Genomic DNA, 22,543 nt, shown 5'->3' on the forward strand with positions numbered 1-22,543 from the left:
ATCTTCCTCTATTTTATGTGGGATGCCGCCACAGCGTGGCTTGACAAGCGGTGCTGGGTCCCTGCCTGGGATCTGAACCTGCGAACCCCGGGCCACCAAAGCAGAGCACGTAAACTTAACCACTATGCCACCGGGCCGGCCTCTCCTTCTCTCTCTCTTTTTTTTTTTATTGAGTTATTGATAGGTTACAATCTTGTGAAATTTCAATTGTACATTAATGTTTGTCAGTCATGTTGTAGGTGCACCACTTCACCCTTTGTGCCCACCCCCCACCCCACCTTTCCCCTGGTATCCACTAAACTGTTCTTGGTCCATAGTTTTAAATTCCTCATATGAGTGGAGTCATACACAGATTATCTTTCTCTTGCTGGCTTATTTCACTTAACATAATTCTCTCAAGGTCCATCCATGTTATTGCAAATGGAATGATTTTGTTCTGTTTTGCAGCTGAGTAGTATTCCATTGTATATATGTACCACATCTTCTTTATCCATTCGTCTGTTGATGGGCACTTAGGTTGCTTCCACGTCTTGGCTATTGTAAACAGTGCTGCAATAAACATTGGGGTGCACAGGACTTTTGGGATTACTGACTTCAGGCTCTTTGGATAAATACCCAGTAGTGGGATGGCTAGGTTGTACGGTAGTTCTATTTTTAGTTTTTTGAGGAATCTCCATACTGTTTTCCATAGTGGCTGCACCAGTTTGCATTCCCACCAGCAGTGTATGAGGGTTCCTTTTTCTCCGCAACCTCTCCAACATTTGTTGCTATTAGTTTTAGATATTTTTGTCATTCTAACGGGTGTAAGGTGATATCTTAGTGTAGTTTTGATTTGCATTTCCCTGATGATCAGCGATGATGAGCATCTTTTCATGTGCCTGTTGGCCATCAGTATATCTTCTTTGGAGAAATGTCTGTTCATGTCTCCAGCCCATTTTTTGATTGGGTTGTTTGATGTTTTGTGATTGAGTTGTGAGAGTTCTTTATATATTAAGGATATTAAGCCTTTGTCAGATATATGACTTGCAAATATTTTTTCCCAGTTAGTGGGTTGTTTTTTTGTTTCAATCCTGTTTTCATTTGCCTTGAAGAAGCTCTTTAATCTGATGAAGTCCCATTTGTTTATTCTTTCTATTGCTTCCCTTCTCTGAGAAGGCATGGTGTCCGAAAAGATCCTTTTAATACTGATGTCAAAGAGTGTACTGCCTACGTTTTCTTCCAGAAGCCTTATGGTTTCAGGTCTCACCTTTAGGTCTTTAATCCATTTTGAGTTTATTTTGGTGAATGTTGAAAAAGAATGGTCAATTTTCATTCTTTTACATGTGGCTTTCCAGTTTTCCCAGCACCATTTGTTGAAAAGACTTTCTTTTCTCCATTGTATGCCCTCAGCTCCTTTGTCAAAGATAAGCTGTCCATAGATGTGTGGTTTTATTTCTGGGCTTTCAATTTTGTTCCATTGATCTGTGCACCTGTTTTTGTACCAGTACCATGCTGTTTTGATTACTGTAGCTTTGTAGTATGTTTTGAAGTCAGGGATTGTGATGCCTCCAGCTTTGTTCTTTTTTCTCAGGATTGCTTTAGCAATTCGGGGTCTTTTGTTGCCCCATATGAATTTTAGGATTCTTTGTTCTAATTCTGTAAAGAATGTCATTGGGATTCTGATTGGGATGGCGTTGAATCTGTAGATTGCTTTAGGTAGAATGGACATTTTAACTATGTTTATTCTTCCAATCCATGTACATGGAATGTCTTTCCATCTCCTTATGTCGTCATCCAATTCTCTCAGAAAGGTCTTGTAATTTTCATTATATAGGTCCTTCACTTCCTTAGTTAAATTTACCCCAAGGTATTTTATTCTTTTTGTTGCGATTGTGAATGGTATTGTATTCTTGAGTTCTTTTTCTGTTGGTTCATTACTGGAGTATAGAAATGCTACTGATTTATGCAAATTGATTTTATACCCTGCAACTTTGCTGTAGTTGTTGATTACTTCTAACAGTTTTCCAATGGATTCTTTGGGGTTTTCTATATATAAGATCATGTCGTCTGCAAACAGAGAGAGTTTCACTTCTTCCCTCCCTATTTGGATTCCATTTATTCCTTTTTCTTGCCTGATTGCTCTGGCCAGGACCTCCAGTACTATGTTAAATAAGAGTGGTGATAGAGGGCATCCTTGTCTCGTTCCTGTTTTCAGGGGGATGGGGTTCAGTTTTTGCCCATTGAGTATGATGTTGCCTATGGGTTTGTCGTATATGGCCTTTATTATGTTGAGGTAGTTTCCTTCTATGCCCATTTTGTTCAGAGTTTTTATCATAAATGGCTGTTGGATCTTGTCAAATGCCTTCTCTGCATCTATTGAGATGATCATGTGGTTTTTATTCCTCAGTTTGTTGATGTGGTGTATCATGTTGATTGATTTGCGAATGTTGAACCATCCCTGTCTCCCTGGTATGAATCCCACCTGATCCTGATGTATGATTCTTTTGATGAATTGCTGAATTCTGGTTGCCAAAATTTTGTTTAGAATTTTTGCATCTATGTTCATCAGTGATATTGGCCTGTAGTTCTCTTTTTTCGTGGTGTCCTTGTCAGGTTTTGGTATCAGCGTGATGTTGGCCTCATAGAATGTGTTAGGAAGTGTTCCATCTTCCCTAATTTTTTGGAATAGCTTGAAAAGGATAGGTATTAAATCCTCTCTGAAAGTTTGGTAGAATTCCCCAGGAAAGCCATCTGGTCCTGGGGTTTTATTCTTTGGGATGTTTCTGATTGCTGTTTCAATCTCTTTCCTTGTGATTGGTCTGTTCAAATTGTCTGCCTCTTCTTGAGTGAGCTTTGGGAGATTGTAGGAGTCCAGGAATTTATCCATTTCCTCTAGGTTATCCATTCTGTTGGCATATAGTTTTTTGTAGTATTCTCTTATAATCTGTTGTATTTCTGCAGTCTGTTGTTATTTCTCCTCGCTCATTTCTGATTTTGTTTATTTGAGCTTTCTCCCTTTTTTTCTTTGTAAGTCTGGCTAGTGGTTTGTCAATTTTATTTATCTTCTCAAAAAACCAGCTCTTTGTCTCATCGGTCCTTTCTACTGCCTTTTTCGTTTCAATAGTATTTATTTCTGCTCTGAGTTTTATTATTTCTCTCCTTCTGCTGACTTTGGGCTTCATTTGTTCTTTTTTCTCTAGTTCAGTTAGGTGTGCTTTAAGGTTCTCCTTGTCTTTTTTAATGCATGTGTTTACAGCTATACATATCCCTCTAAGCACTGCTTTCAGTACACGTTGCAGTTTTGGCATGTTGTGTTTTCCTCTTCATTTCTCTCAAGTTAACTTCTAATATCCCTTGTGATTTCTTTGACTCATTGATTGTTTAAAAACGTGTTAATTTCCACATGGTTGTGAATTTCCAGTTTTCCTTTTGTTAGTGATTTCTAGTTTCATTCCACTGTGATCAAAAAAGATGCTTTGTATGACTTCAGTCTTTTAAAATGTATTAAGACTTGTCTTGTGGCCTAACATATGGTTTATCCTGGAGAACGTTCCACCTACACCTGTGAAGAATGTGTGTTCTGCAGTTGTTATTGGGGTGTCCGGTACACACCTGTTAGGTCTAACTGGTTTATAGGTTGTTCAAGTGCTCCGTTTCCCTATCGTGTCTGGTTGTTTCATGCATTATGGAAGGCAGGCTATTTTACTGTCTCCAGCTGCTATGTAGAACTATCTATTTCTCTCTTTAATTCTGTCAATTTTTGTCTCATATGTTTTGGGGCTCTATATGTTTACATTTTCTTGCTGTATTGAATTTTTAAATAATATATAATGTCCTTCTTTCTCTACTGTAATTCTTTTTACTTCAGTTCTATTTTGTCTGGCAATAATATAGCCACCTTAGCTCTCTTTTCGTTATTATTTGCATAGAGTATCTTTTTCTATGCCTTAAGTTTCAATCTGTTTGTGTCCTTAAATCTACAGTGAGTCTCTTTAAACAGCATATAGGTGAATCCTGGTATTTTAAATCAAATCTGACAAATTCTGTGTTTTCATGGAAGAATTTAATCTATTTACTTTTAACTACTGATAAAGAAGGACTTACTTTTACATTTAGCTATTCATTTTCTGTAAGTCATGTTTTTCATTCCTCAGTTCCTCCATTACTGTCTTTTTTGTATTTAGTTCATTTTTTGCAGTGGAGCATTTTGATTCCCTTCTTTCCTTCCTGTATATTTTAAAAGTTATTTTCATAGTGGTTACCTTGGGGATGACAACTAACGTCTTAAATTTCTAATGATCTAGTTTGAATAATACCAACTTAATTTCAATAGTACTAAAACTTTGCTTCTCTACATCTCCTTCCCAGCCCCTTTATGTTCTTATTGTCACAGATCACATTTTATACAATATATGCTCATTAGCTTCGATTTATAATTACTGTTTTTAAGCATTTGCCTTTTAAATCAAATAGGCAAAAGAGAGGAGTTACAAACCAAACCAGATGTACAATAGTACTGGTTATCATACGTGCCTGTGATGTTACCTTTACTAGTGATCTCTGATCCTCCTTACAGCTTCCAGGTGCTGTCTGGTGTCCTTCCATTTCTGCCTCAAGGAGTCCTTATAGCATTTCTTTTGGGGCAGGTCTGCTGGTAGTGAATTCACTCAGCTCTTGATTTTCTGGAAATGCCTTAATCTGCTTCATTTTGAAGCATATCTTTGCCAGATGAAGAATTCTTGGTTGACAGTGTTTTTTCCTGGACTTTAAATATGTCATCCTATTGTCTTCTGGCCTCCATGGTTTCCAATGAAAAAAATCAGCCACTTATCTTACTCAAGATCTCTTTAACAAGTCACTTCTCTCTTGCAGCTTCCAAAATTATCTTTTTCTTTGGGCTTGAACAATTTGACTATAATGTTTACTGGTGTGATCTCTAAGTTTAGCCTGCTTAGTATTCCTTGCACTGCTTGGGTGTGCAGGTACATGTATTTCATCAAGTCTGGGAAGTTTGGGCCATTCAAGTATTTCTTGTCTCTCCTTCAGGGACTCCTTTCATGCACATGCTGACGTGCTTCGTGCTGCCCCACAGGCCTCTCAGGCTGTCTTCATTTTCCTTCCCTCTGCTGCTCAGACTGGGTAAGTTCAATTGTCTTATCTTCAAGTTCACTGATGCTTTCTTCTGCCTGCTCCAATATGCTGCTGAACCCCTCTAGTGAGTTTTCAATTCAGTGACTGTACTTTTCAGCTCCAGGATCTCTGTTTGGCTCCTCTGCATAATTTCTAACTCTTTACCAATAGTCACATTTTGTTCTGATATCATTTTCCTGATTTCCTTTAGTTATTTGTCCAGTTTCCTTTAGCTCACTGAACATATTTTTAACATTGATTTAACAGTTGATTTAATGTCTTTTACTAATAATGTCAATGTCTGGGCTTCTTCTGGGATAGTTTCTGTCAAATTATTTTTTTCTGTGAATGGGCCATACTTTCCTGTTTCTTTGTATGTTGTTATCAGTTGAACTGTGTCCCCCCAAAATTCACCTGTTGAAGTCATAGCCCCCAGTATGTGACTTTATTTGGAAGAGTGTTATTGCGTATATAATTAGCTAAGATGAGACCATACTGGAGTAGGGTGGTCCCCTAATACAATGTGACTGGCGTCCTTACAAAAAGGGGAGTTTTTGGATATAGACACACACACACAGACACACACACACACATACATGATGCCATGTGAAGATAAAGGTAGAGCTCTACAAGTCAAAGAATGACAAAAATTGCCAGCAAACCATCAGAAGCTAGATTTATTTCATTCATTGTATTAAATTCCTCATTGCACTTTTCCTCCTATAGCTGTACAATCCAGAAGATAAAGAATTCAAGAGTATTTCATTGTACTCTGTTTAAAAAAAATACAAATATGAACATTCGGATTGTAAGAATTTGTTTATATGCTCAATTGAAAAGCACATAGAAACCACCCAGCTATCAAACTCATGACTCAGTTTACAAGTGCTGATACATTTTACTAAGCAAGCGGGGTGGGGGGGGGATGGAATAGACTCTCCCTCATGGAAACCAAAAGGAAACAACCCTGTCGACATCTTGATCTTAGACTTCTGGGCTCTAGAACTGTGAGAGAGTAATTTCTGTGGTTTCAGCCCTCAATTTGTGGTACTTTGTTATGGCAGCCCTAGGAAACTAATATGCATGCTTTGTTAGTTTTTCTTGAGTCTGAATATTCTAAGTAGTATAATGTGGTAACTCTGGAAATCAGTTATTCCCGTGTCTCAGAGATTGCTGATTTTTGCTTGTTGAGGGCTAGATTCATCTGTTTGTGACTTCTCCAAACTATTTTTGCATAGCATACATTCACTGTTGTGTGAAGTTGCTGTGGTTTCTGTTCCATTGTTTCTGTGGTCAGCCAGTGACCTGATAGAGACTTCCTTAAATGTCTGACTCCCAAAATGGGGAGGCAGGAGGTGGAGGACTGTCTCGTGAAACCTCCCTTGCAGCAGGTAAGCCACTTCAGCTTTGGAGGTTAAAACGATGTCATCCACTACTAGAAACACTGAAATTTCCCCGTCTCTTCATCAAGCTGCCCCCTTGATGCTGAAAGTATTTGACTAAACTCCAGAATTCCAAAAGAACTGCTTCAAACACTTATTGCCAGTCCAATTGTTGTCTTGGTGGAGGAGTGGATTCCTAGAGCTTTCCTTCTGCCATTTTCCATACTGTCACTCGTGTTCATCCATCTTCATTGCTGAGTAGTATTCCACGGAATGGATGTACCACCATGAGTTTACTCATTCACCTTCAGTTGTCACATTCACATTTCAGTCGTTTCCAGTTTAGGGCTACTAGGAATAAAGCTGCTATAAACATTTGTGAACATACAGAAATCAACGTAAGTCTTCATTTCTCTGGGGTAAATACTCATCCACTGGGTTTTTAATTTCTGTTATCATATTCAGTACTCCTGATAGCTGTCTTTTGTTTCTCTGAATGTTACTTTTGACAGCATGTCCTATTCTCTTTTCATGATTGTAATACATTATCTCTGACAATAGCGGCATCATTCATTTCTTTCAGGTCTGATCATCTTTGTCTGCTCAGCTTAAATGCTGGACATTTAAAAGTGCCTGATTTTGGAGGAGATGAAACTGTTCTACACCTTGGTTATAATGGTGGTTTTACAACTATGTTTGAATGCATAGAAATGTATATCTAAAAAAATCATTTTACTGTAAGTAAATGATGCCTCAATTTTCTAAAAAAATGTTTTTAAAGTTTGAAAGCTCTGAGCTTCTGTCTAGAGCTTACTGAATTTGAGCTTCACTGTCAGATTAGCTAACTGGGAAGTTTATTTGGGGACCCTTATTCAGTAGCTTTAGGTCTTTCCTTATGGGCTTGCCAGAGTCCCCTGAGAAACAAGGCTCCACCAGTCTTGGGCCAGAGGAGAGTGAAGGGCTGGCTTCCCGAATTTTGGGAGCTGAGTAGGAGAAGAGGCCTCAGGATTCAGTATGTATCTGTGCACTTAAATACGATGCTGGCATGGCACCCATATTGTCACACAAACCTAGTGCCCCCTAGTCAAGAGACCCTTGGGTTTAACCCTCTCTGCAAAACACCCTTCCAGGCATTTGCCAGTGTGTGGAAAGTGCTCTGGAGAGTGGTGCGAGGTGAGACTCACTGTTTCTTAGATGGACTTTCAAACAGTCTATCTTAACTGCCTCCCACACCCTCCTCCAGAGGTACCTGGTGTCACTAATTTTTGAGCCTTTGATGACTTCAGTGTAAAGCTTCGTTGGTTTCTTGACTTTCTCCCATACTTGCTTAGAAATTTTGTTTTGATCTGCTGGGTTATTTACCACCCATCTGTCTTTTATCCCCCAAATTGCTGTTTGTCTCCTCTCCTCTCCTCCCCATTCTTGAGAGTTTATTTTAAATTCAGATCTCTTCTCCTTAAAAGTATAGACATCACTCTCTTGTTTTTGGCACTGAATGTGCCATGAAAAATCTTGAGGCCAGGCTGACTCTTTCCCCACTGTAGATGACTAGCTCAACTCACACACATCTCTGTCAGTCACTCCACATCAACTTCTCCTACAATAAGGTATGTTTTTTCAATCTTCAGATTCAGTTCTTGTTTAATATTAGGAATATTTTCTTCTATCATATTTCTGAAAACTATTTCTGTACTATTTGTGAGGTTTTCCACTGAGGGGTATGAATTATATTTATGTTGGATCATCTTTGTCTACCCATACCTATCATCTTTTTGCTTTGTCTTTTTTTCTTTCACATTAAAATGTAATTATCTCCACCTTATGTATCATCCCTAGTATCCCTATGTAACTACCTTTATTTTCAGTCCTGTGCTTCTGTGATTCCAATGTATTTGTTAGTTCAGTGATTCTCAATTTGACCTTCATCAGTGTATGGTGTTCTTCACTGGCTACTCCTTCCACGGAACACGTATTTACTAGGAAGAGAGCCTGGGCTTTCTTACTCAGGAGAAATCTTGACATTTCTATTTTTTTCCTCTCTGTCTCCTCTCCTAAGCAGCAGTCTCTGGTAGGGAACTACAACAGTGGAGGGAGAACACTACTTCTTATCTGTCTCCTTTGGGGAACATTTTCTCTAGTGTTGGCAGGTGTGTTGATTACCTTGCTTTTTCACATATCATAGTGATAAGCAAAGGAAACTAGAAGCCCAGAGATTGTGCCAGAGGAAAGAACATGGTGAGTTTTTAGAACAAAGAGTAGGCCAGTGTGACCGGACATTATGAGCAGGACAGAGTGTCGTAGCATGAACAGCCTGATTACGCAATGGGTCTTACAGCAAACAGTAGGAAGTTTAGATTGTATTTTTTGAGCACTGGAAAATCATTAAAGAGTTTTAAGTGGGGAAATGGCATAATTGATTTGTATTTTTAAAAGCTCTCTCTGCCTCCTGTGTGATGAGTGGAGTGGGCTGAGAGTGAAAACAAGGAAACCAGGAGGAAGCATACAGTGGTAGTGCTGGCATGAGACACGGTAGACCAGAACAGGAGAGTGAGGACGGAAATGGAGGAAGTAGATACACAGAAGACATATTCTGAGGGTAAACGTGATAGGACTTCCTGGTGAACTGACTACTGATGGTGACAACAGGGGAGAATTAGGGAGCTGCTCAGACATATCAGCATGCATAGGGTTTTTCTCCTGGAAAGCAAACATTTCATTAGCTTCTCAAAGGAATTCATACGAAAACAGGTTAAAACTCTGGTTCTAGACACTCATTTCTAATATAAAATTTTCTATTAAACAATTTTCGGCCCCCAGAGGGCAGCACATTGGTGCGGCCCTCTTTGGCCCCTTCAGGAATTCCTTTTTTATGGTACTGTGCTTTGGCATTATGCATGGGGCTGCATTTCTGGATCTAGCAACAGCTCTAGAAACAGATCTAGAAACAGCTCTATAAAACCCATCACTGTATTTACTAAAGGGCGATTTTAAGGATATTATTCACCGTATCTCAGTAACCTTTTTATAAGAACTTGAAGAAATAGCTCTCAATTCTCCCTCTTCCAGTCAGGTAATAGGAAACTTGGAATTCAATTAAATGTATAGCTTAATCCTAGAGCAAATCTATAGGGCCATAAAGCACGAATCTTGTGACCCAACAAACTAACTTTTCTGCTAACACCACCTTATTTTTTCCACCTCATTTTTATCACCTTGATTTGCTCACTTCAAAAAAATATTATATATATATTTTTGAGAGACTTCCTCAAATCTCTTTTATAATAAGAATATTAAAAATACTAATAGATCAAATTTTTAGTCCTTTCAAATGCAAAAAATAAATACATAAAATAGGTTTGGATGTGCAGCAAACCTCAGGAAAAAGACTTTCCAGTAACCCACACACTGGGGGAACATTTTTCTTACAAAGCCATTCCTTTATCTGGGGTATGGCCTTCTACTTTCTTCCTCTCACAAGGCTGCCTTTCTATCTTAATTTCCCATTAATTTCAAAAAGTTTTAGAACTAAGTGTTAAATCCATAACTGTTATCATCAATTTTCCAAGACCCAAGTAAAAGCGCTTGAGACCCACTGCAGAAAGGGCGGCTCGTTATTACGAGGAATTAACCATAAACACTGATCAAGTCATGTCCTCGAAAACAAATTTCTCATTGAAAACACCCATCTAAAATAACTTTATAAAGCTTTAATCATACATTTTCCCAACACTAGACATGTAAATAAGAGTTTCAGTACATCATTAGGCCGTTTAACTAGAAATATCAGCACTATGGCTATAAGGAATTCCCAGTAATAAATTAAAATATCTTCAAGGGAGAGAAGTGAGATTTCAATTCTCTTTTGCTTAAAACATCAAGTAGTACTGATCTTCCAACAATTTTTTTGTGTGTATCTGAGGAAGACTGGCTCTGATCTAACATCTGTTGCCAATCTTCCTCTTTTTGCTTGAGGAAGATTGGCCCTGAGCTAATACTTGTGCCAGTCTTCCTCTATTTTGTACATGGGACGCCACCACAGCATGGCTTGAGGAGCAATGCTAGGTCCACACCTGGGATCCGAACCTGAGAACCCTGGGCCACTGAAGTGGAGCATGCGAACTTAACCACTACACTACCCGGCTGGCCCCTCTCCAGCTCTTTTTATTTCTCCCTATCCCTCCTATGTTGGGAGAGCGTGCAGAAAAAAGCCAATGAAACCATCTACCAAAATACAACGTAAGAAAACATTGATAAGGTTGTTATGACTGGAAGAGGTGTATGGAGGACATCTTTTGGGGAGTCCGATAGGCCACAGCCCACAGCAGGTCCTTAACCCTGGGATCTGAAAACCCTCCCCACCTCCAGCCCATCAACAGCAGAGGTTCCCAGAGCCACACTGATGTGAGAGGAGCCTGGCCACTTCCACGCCCAATGGAAGTGGGTGGATAGCTGACCCAGCTCAGAAGAATCAAATGTCCTCTCCCACAATTTGGAACTGAGACTAAGGAACAGTGAGTCCATCAGTTCCTCTAAAGACCAGAACTATTGGATAAACTCGGTAGCAGAAGAAAGGCCTTATTTTGGCTGCTATGTGCATTCCAGGGGAAAATAAAGTCTGTCGGCAGAAACAGAAGAATGAACTGCATGCACACACACACATACACATAAATCCCAAGCAAGTAAAAGAAAGACTTGAGATGGTCTTCAAATTCCTGGTTCTTATCCCTTCCTAAGGGCCTGATGCATTCCTGCACTCCCAAAAGATCTTATAATAACTTGTGCTTCCTTGTATAAGCTCCCTCAAGTAGACGTTTGTTACATGTAATTCAAAAGTCCTAAGGCATACATTGTATGGCCCTCTTTCCTCAACTCTATCATTATTATTAGTGTGCTAGAGAGACAGGGTTTAAATTATTTAATTTCTAATTTTCCTAAAATAGAAATATGATGTCCTACAATAGAACCATAAATGGTAACTTGCAAAATGACAATTTATTTGAGTGACTGTGAAGACAAATAGTTAATTAAAAGAGAAATTCTTAAAAAGCAAACAATAAATCACAATCTTACTTCCAGATTCTCTTTCTTATGCACTTCAATAGCCTTCTCTTCAGATAATCCACAGCAGCCATATTCCAAAGGAGTAAACACTGTAGTTGGCACATTAATATAATCACACTGAAAGATAAACAAATTACATTCTCTTAGTTGTGACAATTTTTACAGTGAAAAACTATAACACACATTTATGAAAGGAAAATAAGTCAGCCCACTTCGGTGTAACTGATTCTTACATATCATCGTGTCAGGATTCTAAGTTACACCACAGGAGGTGACGTGAGCCCGCCTCCAGGGCAGAGGCCACACACTGGCCAGTGACCTAGGAATGGGATTGGCTCCCCCAGAGCCCCAACTTCAGACATAAGGTCTGAAAACCAAGTGGGAGATGTGGAGATGGCGCCACTTCATTGTCCCTACAGACACATTCTAAAATGTCTTCTTTCCATCCCCATGATTCTGCACCCTGGAGCACCTTAACCAGGTGACCAAGAATTATGCCATTTCATTGGAAGCTGAGGCACCCTTGGCCATTTCATGTAACTGTGGCACTGAGAGGATAGGCAAAGAAGCTGCCCAACAGTGCTGGACTGAGTGACTGTCCCAGACCATCCCACAGTCTTCCAGCAGCTGCAGCAGCTGCCCGTGGGAAAGTGAGTATGAAGGCAGGTGTGTCCCTCCCGGAGGAGAGAGTATCTTTGGGATTTTGTGGAGAAGAATAGGAACACGCAGGCGGAAGCATCATTAAAACTGTGTGGAGAGACAGCGGTGTGCAGGGGCAGAGGAATGGTGGAGGCTACAACAGAGGAGAAGGTCTCTGCCTGCCCACCCACAGCCCCGTCAAAGGGCTTCACTGCCCACAGCCCTCACTACATGTCCCCCAAACCCGCCAACTCATGACGGGTGCTAAGGTCAGGGGTGGACATCTCACCCGAGGAAAGCCAATGCATAACCGGCCAGAAAGCCATGAAAAAGAAACAGATGAACTATGTCAATCAAACTGTTTCTTCTGGAGGAAAATGAACTGGAAGCAAAGGAAGAATTTCCCAGGTGGTCCTGGGACAGGAAGAGACACACATGCAGAGCTGTGGCCAAGCTGGCTCACGGAAGCACAGCCTGCGAGAGCGTCCCTGTGCACGGGCCCCGGGAGCAGCCACAACCGCAGAGCCAGCCCCAGCACTATTCTTGCCATGTGACCCTCCTAAGACACTCCCTCAATTTGCCTGGTTTCTATTTTTTGTTACCCAAAAGAAAAATAAATCACAACGCTACCAGGTATCCGTCTTGACGTCAGCGAGGTGATTTGTACACAACGTACATCAGCCCAGATTCTGTAACTAACGGGCTCTAACGCCGCTTCACATCTGCTAACCTGCACTGCACCGGGAGCCAAGCATGTCTGCTTTGTTTCAACACAGCTAAAGAAAATCACGCAACAATGTGGACTGCCTTAGTATTTTCTGACTTCTCTTAGGCCCTCAAATGCTCGTCAATCCATTTATTGACCCCATATCCCATGGCTTAGAGGGCAGCCTCATTTTCAACAGATGCCTTGGTCTCCTGTTTCATGTCAATTAAGGAAAATCAACAGGAAATTCCACAGCTTTCCTCTCTTTCACCTAAAACACTTTCTCCACATCTTAAGCCGTCTCCTCTCCTTGAACGTGACTTCATCTCACCCTACCTGTAGCCTTCCTTTCAGTCCTGTGCCTTTAACCTCTCTCCTTCTCGCGCACAGTACTCTGTCTTCTAATCTCTCCACTCCACAGCACCGTGATGAACGTCTCAAAGCCTCAGGCAACCGATGCCACCACCTACATTTCCTCTTTGCACTCTGGAGGGGGTAATTCCTTGTACAGTTAGCATTCCTGGCCCCACTCAATGATGCCAGAGAGCAGCCCCACGCCCCAGGCGCCCCTCATCCACCAGTGCTTCCACGTGTCCGCAAGGTCTTCATTCGCAACCTGACGAGCTACCCGGAGCAATGAAATAAGCAGCACACAGCACACCTTATGAAGAAGATGCGCCCAAAACGCTTACCTGAACCTAATCATGCAAAAGCAAAGAAGTTCAGAATGGGAGACATTCTACAAGAAGAGTAGCCGAGACTCATAAAAAAATAAAAGTCATGAAAAATAAAACAGGTAAATAAAGGCAGGGGGCTGTATCAGAATAAGAGACTAAGGAGCCAAATGTATTGTGTGAATCAGAACAAGTGCACACACACACCCCTAATGGACAACTGAGGAAATCTGAATATTATTGCATTTTTGTTGCATTTCTCAGACACAGTAATGGAATTGTGGTTATGGAGATGAATATCCTTGCTCTTAAGAGATAGAGGCTACAGTATTTAGGGGCAGAATGTCACTGACGTCTGCAACTTACTTCAAAACCTCAGCAAAAAACCCATGTATGTATTGTACATATACATATTCAGAAAACGAGAGAGCAAGAATGACACAACGTTAATAATTGCAGAATATGGGTGAAAGGTTAATCTGGGTGACGGTTACTACTCTTTCTGAGGTTTGACCTTCTTTCTAAACAAAAACTTAGGGGAAACAAAGGTCTTCAACAGTTCCCACTGCCTAGAGAAGGCCACTGTCGTTAGTGCCATCCAGTGGATTCCGACCCCTAGGGACCCTGGGTGCAGCAGAGGGAACCTGCCCGGTCCCTCTGCGCCATCCTCTACCTTCCGGCGCTGTGTCAGACAATGCTCCACTGCTATTCACAGGGTTTCCACGGCCAGTTTTCTCAGAAGTGGCTGGCCGGGTCCTTCTTCCTAGTCTGTCTCAGTCTGGAAGCGCTACTGAAACCCGTCCACCGTGGGTGACCCTGCTGGTATTTGAAATACTGGTGGCACAGCTTTCAGCATCACAGCAACACACAGCCGCCACAGTATGACAACCGGCAGAGGGGTGGTGTGGTTCCCTGACCGGGAAAGGAACCCAGGCTGCGGGGGTGAGAGCGCCGAATCTTAACCACTGGACCACCAGGGCTGGCTAGAGGAGGCCATACCAATTCTCTATTGTGGCATCACGGATTTGTGATGATCTGGCACTGAATTAAATTTCCAACTTCACTCCCAATTGTGCTCCTGTCCCACCAACTGCTCTGCCTAAATGCAGCCCGAAATGCTGTAAGTGTCGTGGATGGGACAATTCTGTGTACGACAGTGCAATCAGCATTCCTGACACCCATCCACTAATTCGGTAGAGCCATCTCCCCAGTGGCCTTTCATCTGCCAACACCCGCTCAGGTCCACAGTGCTCCCGATGGAGCAGGCATGACCTCCCCCAGCTGACACTCCTGAGGCCACCCACAGTCCTGAGAGTGAGGCCAGCACTGCAGAGCTCCGGGCTTTCAGCCGCCTTATCTGCTCACCAGAAAAGCCCTGTGCTTCCTCAGTTTTGAATGTACATCCTACAAAGTCCATTCCAAATCTTTGATCAACGACTATGAAAGGTGAAGGAGACTCTAGAAGTCATCCAACTCACACCGTTAGCTTTGCAGATGGTGAAAGTGAGGCCCAGAGAAGTGAAAGGACTTGACAGCCTCACACACCAAGCACATACTGACGCCAGCGCCAGCAGCCCGATCCACGCGGAGCGCCCCTCCTACCCTAGGACATGGCCGCCGTCCACCTGGGACACCTTTTCCCACCCCTTCCGTCAGAATTAACTGCTCCTGTCTTGCTCATGACCCTCAGCTACCCGGGAAGCTCCCTGGAGCTGGAACCATGCCCGTCCTTGTATATCACCCAGCACAACATCTTATGTGTCATAGATACTCAAAAAATATTTACTGAAAACCACTGGCAAATAGTCAACTGCAAATGATTGATCTGGGAAGAACCCTTTACTTGCAAAACAAGCACAAGTGCGGGGCCGGTTCCGTGGCCGAGTGGTTAAGTTTGCACACTCCGCTGCAGCGGCCCAAGGTTCGGATCCTGGGTGCGGACATGGCACCGCTCGTCAGGCCACGTTGAGGTGGCGTCCCACATCCCACAACTAGAAGGACCTGCAACTAAGATATACAACTGTGTACAGGGGGGGTTGGGGAGATAAAGCAGGAAAAAAAAAAAGAAAGGATTGGCAACAGTTGTTAGCCCAGATGCCCATCTTTTAAAAAAAAAAGCACGAGTGTTATTTATAATTATTTTTAAGTCATAATTTTGATTTAGATATTATCTCAAAAACAACACTAAGAAACTTGCCTTTTCTAAACGGCCCCCAAAAAGTCTTCGAGCCAGCAGCTTGCCCGCCTGTATGGCGACAGGAGTGAGCTCAAGTTTACCCTCCAGAATGTCCCCAATGGCATAAACATAGGGCACGTTGGTCTGCTCCACATCGTTGACTGGTATTTTGCCACTCCTATTAGAAGAAAAATATATTATGACGGACTCTATTCTGCTAGATGACCAACGCAATTCCAAGAGGAGAAGACGAAACACCCAGAGAAAGCCCTCCCTCTAAGAACGCATGCCCCTCGGGTCATCAACCGTCAGGAAGACCAGTGGCTTCAAATAACACGGGCTGCTGTGGCTCCCAGAGGAAGGTGAAACCGGGCTCTTTGGTGGATGCCGAGGATATCCCCAGATTCCCCCCAGAGTTGTACTTCGAGTTCTAAAATTTTTCTCCTTGCCTGACCAAGGATGTAAAAATTCACTCTAAATCAGATAATGGGTGAATATATTTCCACAATTATTTTTTAAAATCACTGTTCAATGCATGAGCTCTTTAAGGCACATAATAGTTACTTATTGATTAATGAAAAAATTGGTGATAGAGAGCAGGCCAGTACTTAATGTAAAATAAATTTAAAGCATTAAAATTTTGCATGTTAGTAATGAAATGAGAGTTTCCGAGAGGAGACTGCAGAAACACTTTTCTTTGTGTGGCGACAGTGCAGTGACCGCATGTGGACTTACTTTTCATTGATTTTGACACCAATCTTCTCCAAGCCTATTTTCCTTGTACAGGAGTCACGACCAATTGCTAACAAAACCTGTATTTAGACAGAGATCAAAAACACAAATTATCAATATCAGAAATGAAAGAAGGAACATCACTATAGATCCTTCAGACATTAAAAGGATAACAACATTATGAACACCCTATGCCAATAAATTGGACAGCTTAAATGAAACAAATTCCCTTTTTTTCTTTTTTTTTTGTGACTGAGATTTGCCCTGAGCTAACATCCATTGCCAATCCTCGTCTTTTTTTGCTTGAGGAAGATTGGCCCTGAGCTGACATCTGTGCCAGTCTTCCTCTGCTTTCTATGTGGGACGCCTCCACAGCATGGCTGAAGAGTGGAGGAGGTCTGCACCTGGGATACAAACCCGCGAACCCTGGCTGCTGAAGTGGAGCACGCTGAACTTGGCCACAGAGCCAGCCCCTTAGAGTCCCCTTTTTTTGAGGGCAATATGTGTTTCTTTATTTTTTATTGAGATATAACAGACATATAACGTTAGATTAGTTTCAGGTGTACAATATAATGATTCAATATTCATACATATCACAAAATGCTCACCACGGTAAGTCCAGTTAACATCCCTCACCACACAGTTACAGCTTTTATTCTTATGATGAGAACCTTTAAGATCTACTCTCTCAGCAACTCTCAAGTACACAATACAGTATTATTAACTATAGTTACCATGCTCTACATTACACCCCTGAAACAGATGCCTTGAAAGACACAAGTTACCAAACTTACACACAAACCTGAAGAACCCCAGGTTATGTGCTGAATTACACCTGCCCCCCTTCACGCACTGAAGCCCTAACCCCCAGTACACCTCAGAATATGGCTGTGCTTGGAGACAGGGACTTTAAAGAAGTAATTAAGGTAAAATGAGGCTGTCAGGGTGGGCCCTAATTCAATCTGACTGGTGTCCTTATAAAAAGAGGAGATTAGGGGGCCTGCCCCATGGCCTAGAGGTTCGGTTCAGTGTGCTCTGCTTCGGTGCCTTGCATTCAGTTCCTGGGCGCAGACCTATACTACTTGTTGGCAGCCATGCTGTGGCAGCAACCCACATACAAAATACAGGAAGACTGGTGTAGATGTTAGCTCAGGGTGAATCTTCCTTAAGCAAAAAAGAGGAAGACTGGCAACAGATGTCAGCTCATGATGAATCTTCCTCAGGAAAAAAAAAAAGAAGAAGAAGAAGAAGAAAAGGAAATTAAGACACAGACAATACAGACTGAGGGATGATCATGTGAAGACACAGGGAGAAGATGGCCATCTGCAGGCCAAGGAGAGAGGCCTCAGGAGGAGCGAACTCTGCCCACACCGTGATCTCAGGCTTCTGGCCTCTGAAACTGTGAGAAACTAAATTTTCATTGCCCAAGCCACCCAGTCTGGGGTACTTAGTTATGGTAGCCTTAGCAGACTAACACACTCTATACTCATTCAAGAAATGAATTCACAATTCATAAACTTCCCATAAATTAACTCCACACCCAGATGACATCACTGGTAAAGTCTATCAAAACTTAAGTAAGAAATACTACTAATGTACACAAACTCTTCCAGAAAAAAGAGGAGGGAACACTTCCCAACTACCTTTGATGAGGCCAGCATAAACACTGGACATCAAAATCAAACAAGGATATTAAAACAAAATTATAAGCCAATACTCCTCATGAACACAGATGCAAAATCCTTAAAAATATGTTAGCAAATCAAATATAGCAATATATAAAAATAATTGATCATGACCAAGCGGGGTTTGCCCCAAAAATACAAATTTGGTTTAACATGCAAAAATCAACCAATGTAATTCATCACATTAACTAAATAAAGAAGAAAACAATTTAATCATCCCAATACATGTGGCAAAGCATCTGACAAACATAACACCCTTTGAGGATTTTGTTTATTTAAATTTTTAGTGAGGTAACATTGATTTACAACATTACATAAATTTCAGGTGTACATCATTATATTCCAATTTCTGTGAAGTCTATACTGTGTTCACCACCAGAAGTCTGACTGTCACCTATCACCGTACATGTGTGCGGTGTGTACTCCTTTCACTCTCCCCTCTCCCCCTTCCCCTCTGGTAACTACCAATCTGTTCTCTGTGTCTATGTGTTTCTTGGTTGCTTTTCTATATTCCACATAAGTGAAATCATACAGCATTTGTCTTTATCCATCTGACTTATCTCGCTTAGCATAATACCCTCAAGGTGCATCCTCGTTGTTGCAAATTGCATGATTTCGTCTTTTTATGGGCGAGTAGTATTCCACTGTGTATATATACATCCTCCTCATCCAATCATTCATTGGTGGTCACTTAGGTTGTTTCCAAGTCTTGGCTATTGTGGATAATGCTGCAATTAACACAGGGCTACAGATATCTCTTCAAATTAGTGCTTCTGTGTTTGGATAAATATCCAGAAGTGGAATAGATGGATCATATGGTAGTTCTATTTTCAATTCCTTGAGGACTCTCCATACTGTTTTCCATAATGGTTGCACCAGTTTACATTCCCACCAGCAGTGTATGAGGGTTCCCTTTTCTCCACATCCTCTCCAACATTTGTTGTCTTTTTAATAACAGCCATCCTGATGTGCATGAGGTGATGTCTCATGGTTTTGATTTTCATTTCCCTAATAATTATTGGTGTTGAACAGCTTTTCAAGTGCCTGTTGGCCATTTGCATAACTTCTTTGGAAAAATGTCTGTTCAGATCCTCTGCCAATTTTTAAATCCAGTTGTTTACTTTCTGTTGTTGTTGAGCTGAGTGAGTTCTTTATATATTTTGGATATTAACCCCTTATTAGATATATGATTTACAAATATTTTCTCCCAATTAGTAGGTTGTCTTTTCATTTTGTTGATGGTTTCGCCATGCAGAAGCTTTTTACTCTGATATAGTCCCATTTGTTTATTGTTTTCTTTTGTTTCCCTTGCCTGAGAAGACATGATATTAAAAAAGACACTGCTAAGGCCGATGTCAAAGAGTGTATAGCCTATATTTTCTTCTGGGAGTTTTATGGTTTCAGGTCTTACATTCAAGTCTTTAATCCATTTTGAGTTTTGTGTATGGTCTAAGATAATGGTTTATTTTCATTTTTTTGCATGCAGCTGTCCAGTTTTCCCAACACCATTTATTGAAGAGACTTTTCTTTCTCTGTTGTGTGTTTTTGGCTCCTTTGTAAAAAATTAGCTGTCCACGGATGTGTAGGTTTATTTCTGGGCTTTCAATTTTGTTCCACTGCTCTGTGTGTCTGTTTTTCCTGCCAGTACCATGCTGTTACGATTACTTATTTGTAGCATATTTTGAAACCAGGGAGTGTGATACCTCTAGTTTTGTTCTTTTTTCTCAGGATTGCTTTGGCTATTCGGTGTCTTTTGTTGTTCCATATAAATTTTAGGATTCTTTGTTCTATTTCCAAGCAAAATGTCATTGGGACTTTGACAGGGATTGCATTGAATCTGTAGGCTGATTTAGGAAATATGGACACTTCAACTATATTAATTCTCCCAATCCACGAGCATAAAACATCTTTCCATTTCTGTGTGTCTTCTCCAGTTTAGGTCAATAATGTACAGCTCTCAGTGTGCAGGCCTTTCACCCCCTAGATTAAATTGATTCCTAGGCATTTGATTCTTTTTGTTGTGATTGTATTTTTGATTTCTCTTTCTGCTATTTTACTGTTAGTGTATAGAAACACAACTGATTTTGTATGTTGATTTTGTACCCTGCAACTTCACTGTATTCGTTTTTTATTTCTAGTAGTGTTTTGGTGGATTCTTCAGGGTTTTCCATATACAAAATCATGTCATCTGCAAATAGTGACAGTCTTACTTCTTCCTTTCCAATTTGGATCCCTTTTATTTCTTTTTCTTGCCTAATTGCTCTAGCTAGGACTTCCAAATACTACGTTAAATAAGAATGGTGAGGGGCCGGCTTGGTAGCACAGCGGTTAAGTGCGCACGTTCCGCTTCTGGTGGCCTGGGGTTCACTGGCTGGGATCCCAGGTGTGGACATGGCACTGCTTGGCAAAACCCATGCTGTGGTAGGCATCCCACATATAAAGTAGGGGGAGATGGACATAGATGTTAGCTGAGGGCCAGCCTTCCTCAGCAAAAAGAGGAGGATTGGCAACAGTTAGCTCAGGGCTAATCTTCCTCAAAAAAAAAAAAGAATGGTGAAAGTAGGCATCCTTCTCTTTTTCCTGTTCTTAGAGGGATAGTTTTTAGTTTTTCACCAATGAGTATGGTGTTAGCTGTAGGTCTGTCATATATGGGCTTTATCATGTTGAAGTACTTTCCTTCCATACCCATTTTATTGAGAGTGTGTATCATAAATGGATGCTGTACCTTATTGAATGCACTCTCTGTATCTATTGAGATGATCATGTGATTTTTATTCTTCATTTTGTTAATGTGGTGTGTACCATGTTGATTGATTTGAGGATGTTGAATCATCCTTGCATCCCTGGAATAAATCCCACTTGATCATGTTCTATGATTCTTTTAATATATCATTGTATTAGATTTGCTAATATTTTGTTGAGAATTTTTGCATTTATTTTCGTTAGTGATAGTGGCCTGTAATTTTCTTTTTTCATGCTGTCCTTGCCTGGTTTTGGCATCAGGGTAATGTTGGCCTCATAGAATGAGTTAGGAAGCTTCCCCTCCTCTTCAATTTTTTGGAAGAGTTTGAAAAGTATTCGTTTTTTATTTCTAGTAGTGTTTTGGTGGATTCTTTAGGGTTTTCCATATACAACATCATGTCATGTGCAAATAGTGACAGTCTTACTTCTTCCTTTCCAATTTGGATCCCTTTTATCCAAATCCCTTCTTCGAATTCACTGGGGAAGACTTTTGTCTTTTGGGAAGTTTTTGACTACTCTTTCAATCTCTAGTGATTGGTCTATGCAGAATCTTTATTTCTCCTTGATTCAGTTTTGGAAGGTTGTATAATTCTAAGAATTTATCCATTTCTTCTAGATTATCCAATTTGGCATATAGCTTTCTGTAGTATTCTCCTATAATCCTGTGTTTTCTGTGATATCCATTGTAATTTCTCCTCTTTCATTTCTGATTTTATTTGAGTCTTCTCTCTTTTTTTCTTAGTGAGTGTAGCTAAAGGTTTGTCAATTTTGTTTATCTTTTCAGAGAACCAGCTCTTGGTTTCACTGACTATTGTCTTTCTAGTCTCTAGTTCATTTATTTCCACTCTGCTTTTTATTATTTCTTTCCTACTGATTTGGGGCTTTGTTTATTCTTTTTCTTGTTCCTTTAGGTGTAATGTTAGATTGCTTATTTGAGATTTTTCTTGTTTCTTGAGGTAGGCCTGCATTGCTATAAATTTCTCTCTTAGTACCTCTTCTGTTGTATCTCATAGATTTTGGTGTGTAGTATTTTCATTTTCAATTGTCTCCAGGTATTTCTTGATTTCTCCTTTGATTTCTTCATTGACCAGCAGCAGATTTTAATTGAATCCTCAGCACACTAAGAATAAAAGAAAACCTCCCAACCTGATAAAAGGCACCTGTAAAAAACCTACAGCTTACATGCAAGCAATGATGAAAGACTGAATATTAAGACGGGAACAAGAGAGGATGCCACTCTCACAATTTCTACTCAACATTGTACTGGAGGTCTTAACCAGTATAACAAGGCAAGAAAAAAAACAAAAAGCATGCAGGTTGAAAAGAAAAAAAAAAGCTAGTTTTATATGTAGACATAAATCCTAAGAAGCTATGACAAGATCAATATACAAATATCATTTGTACTTCTATATACTAGCAATTAACCACTGAAAATTAAAATTTTAAAAATATAATTTACAAGAGCTTAAAAAACATGAAATACTTAGAGATAAATTTAACAAAACACATAAAACACCTCTAGAGCAAAACAATAAAATACTTCTGAGAGAAACTAAAGAACACATCAATGGAAAGATATATGAGGTTCATGTATTGGAAAAATGAGTATTAAGCTGTCAGATCTTCCACACTCATCT

At 40.5% G+C, this 22,543-nt stretch overlaps 1 protein-coding gene across 1 annotated transcript in view; it reads right to left on the reverse strand.

Annotated features, from left to right (window-relative positions):
- Positions 1-22,543, reverse strand: part of TXNRD3 (thioredoxin reductase 3) — a 75,747-nt gene that overhangs the window by 13,316 nt on the left and 39,888 nt on the right. Inside the window, exons 11-13 of the mRNA XM_023619845.2 lie at positions 16,483-16,559; positions 15,769-15,925; positions 11,562-11,669 (exon numbers count right to left, since the gene is read on the reverse strand). Coding sequence (XP_023475613.1) covers positions 11,562-11,669; positions 15,769-15,925; positions 16,483-16,559 — 342 coding nt within the window. The remainder of the gene's footprint in view (positions 1-11,561; positions 11,670-15,768; positions 15,926-16,482; positions 16,560-22,543) is intronic.

This window comes from Equus caballus, chromosome 16 (assembly GCF_041296265.1).
Source record: "Equus caballus isolate H_3958 breed thoroughbred chromosome 16, TB-T2T, whole genome shotgun sequence".
Lineage (NCBI taxonomy): Eukaryota > Metazoa > Chordata > Mammalia > Perissodactyla > Equidae > Equus > Equus caballus.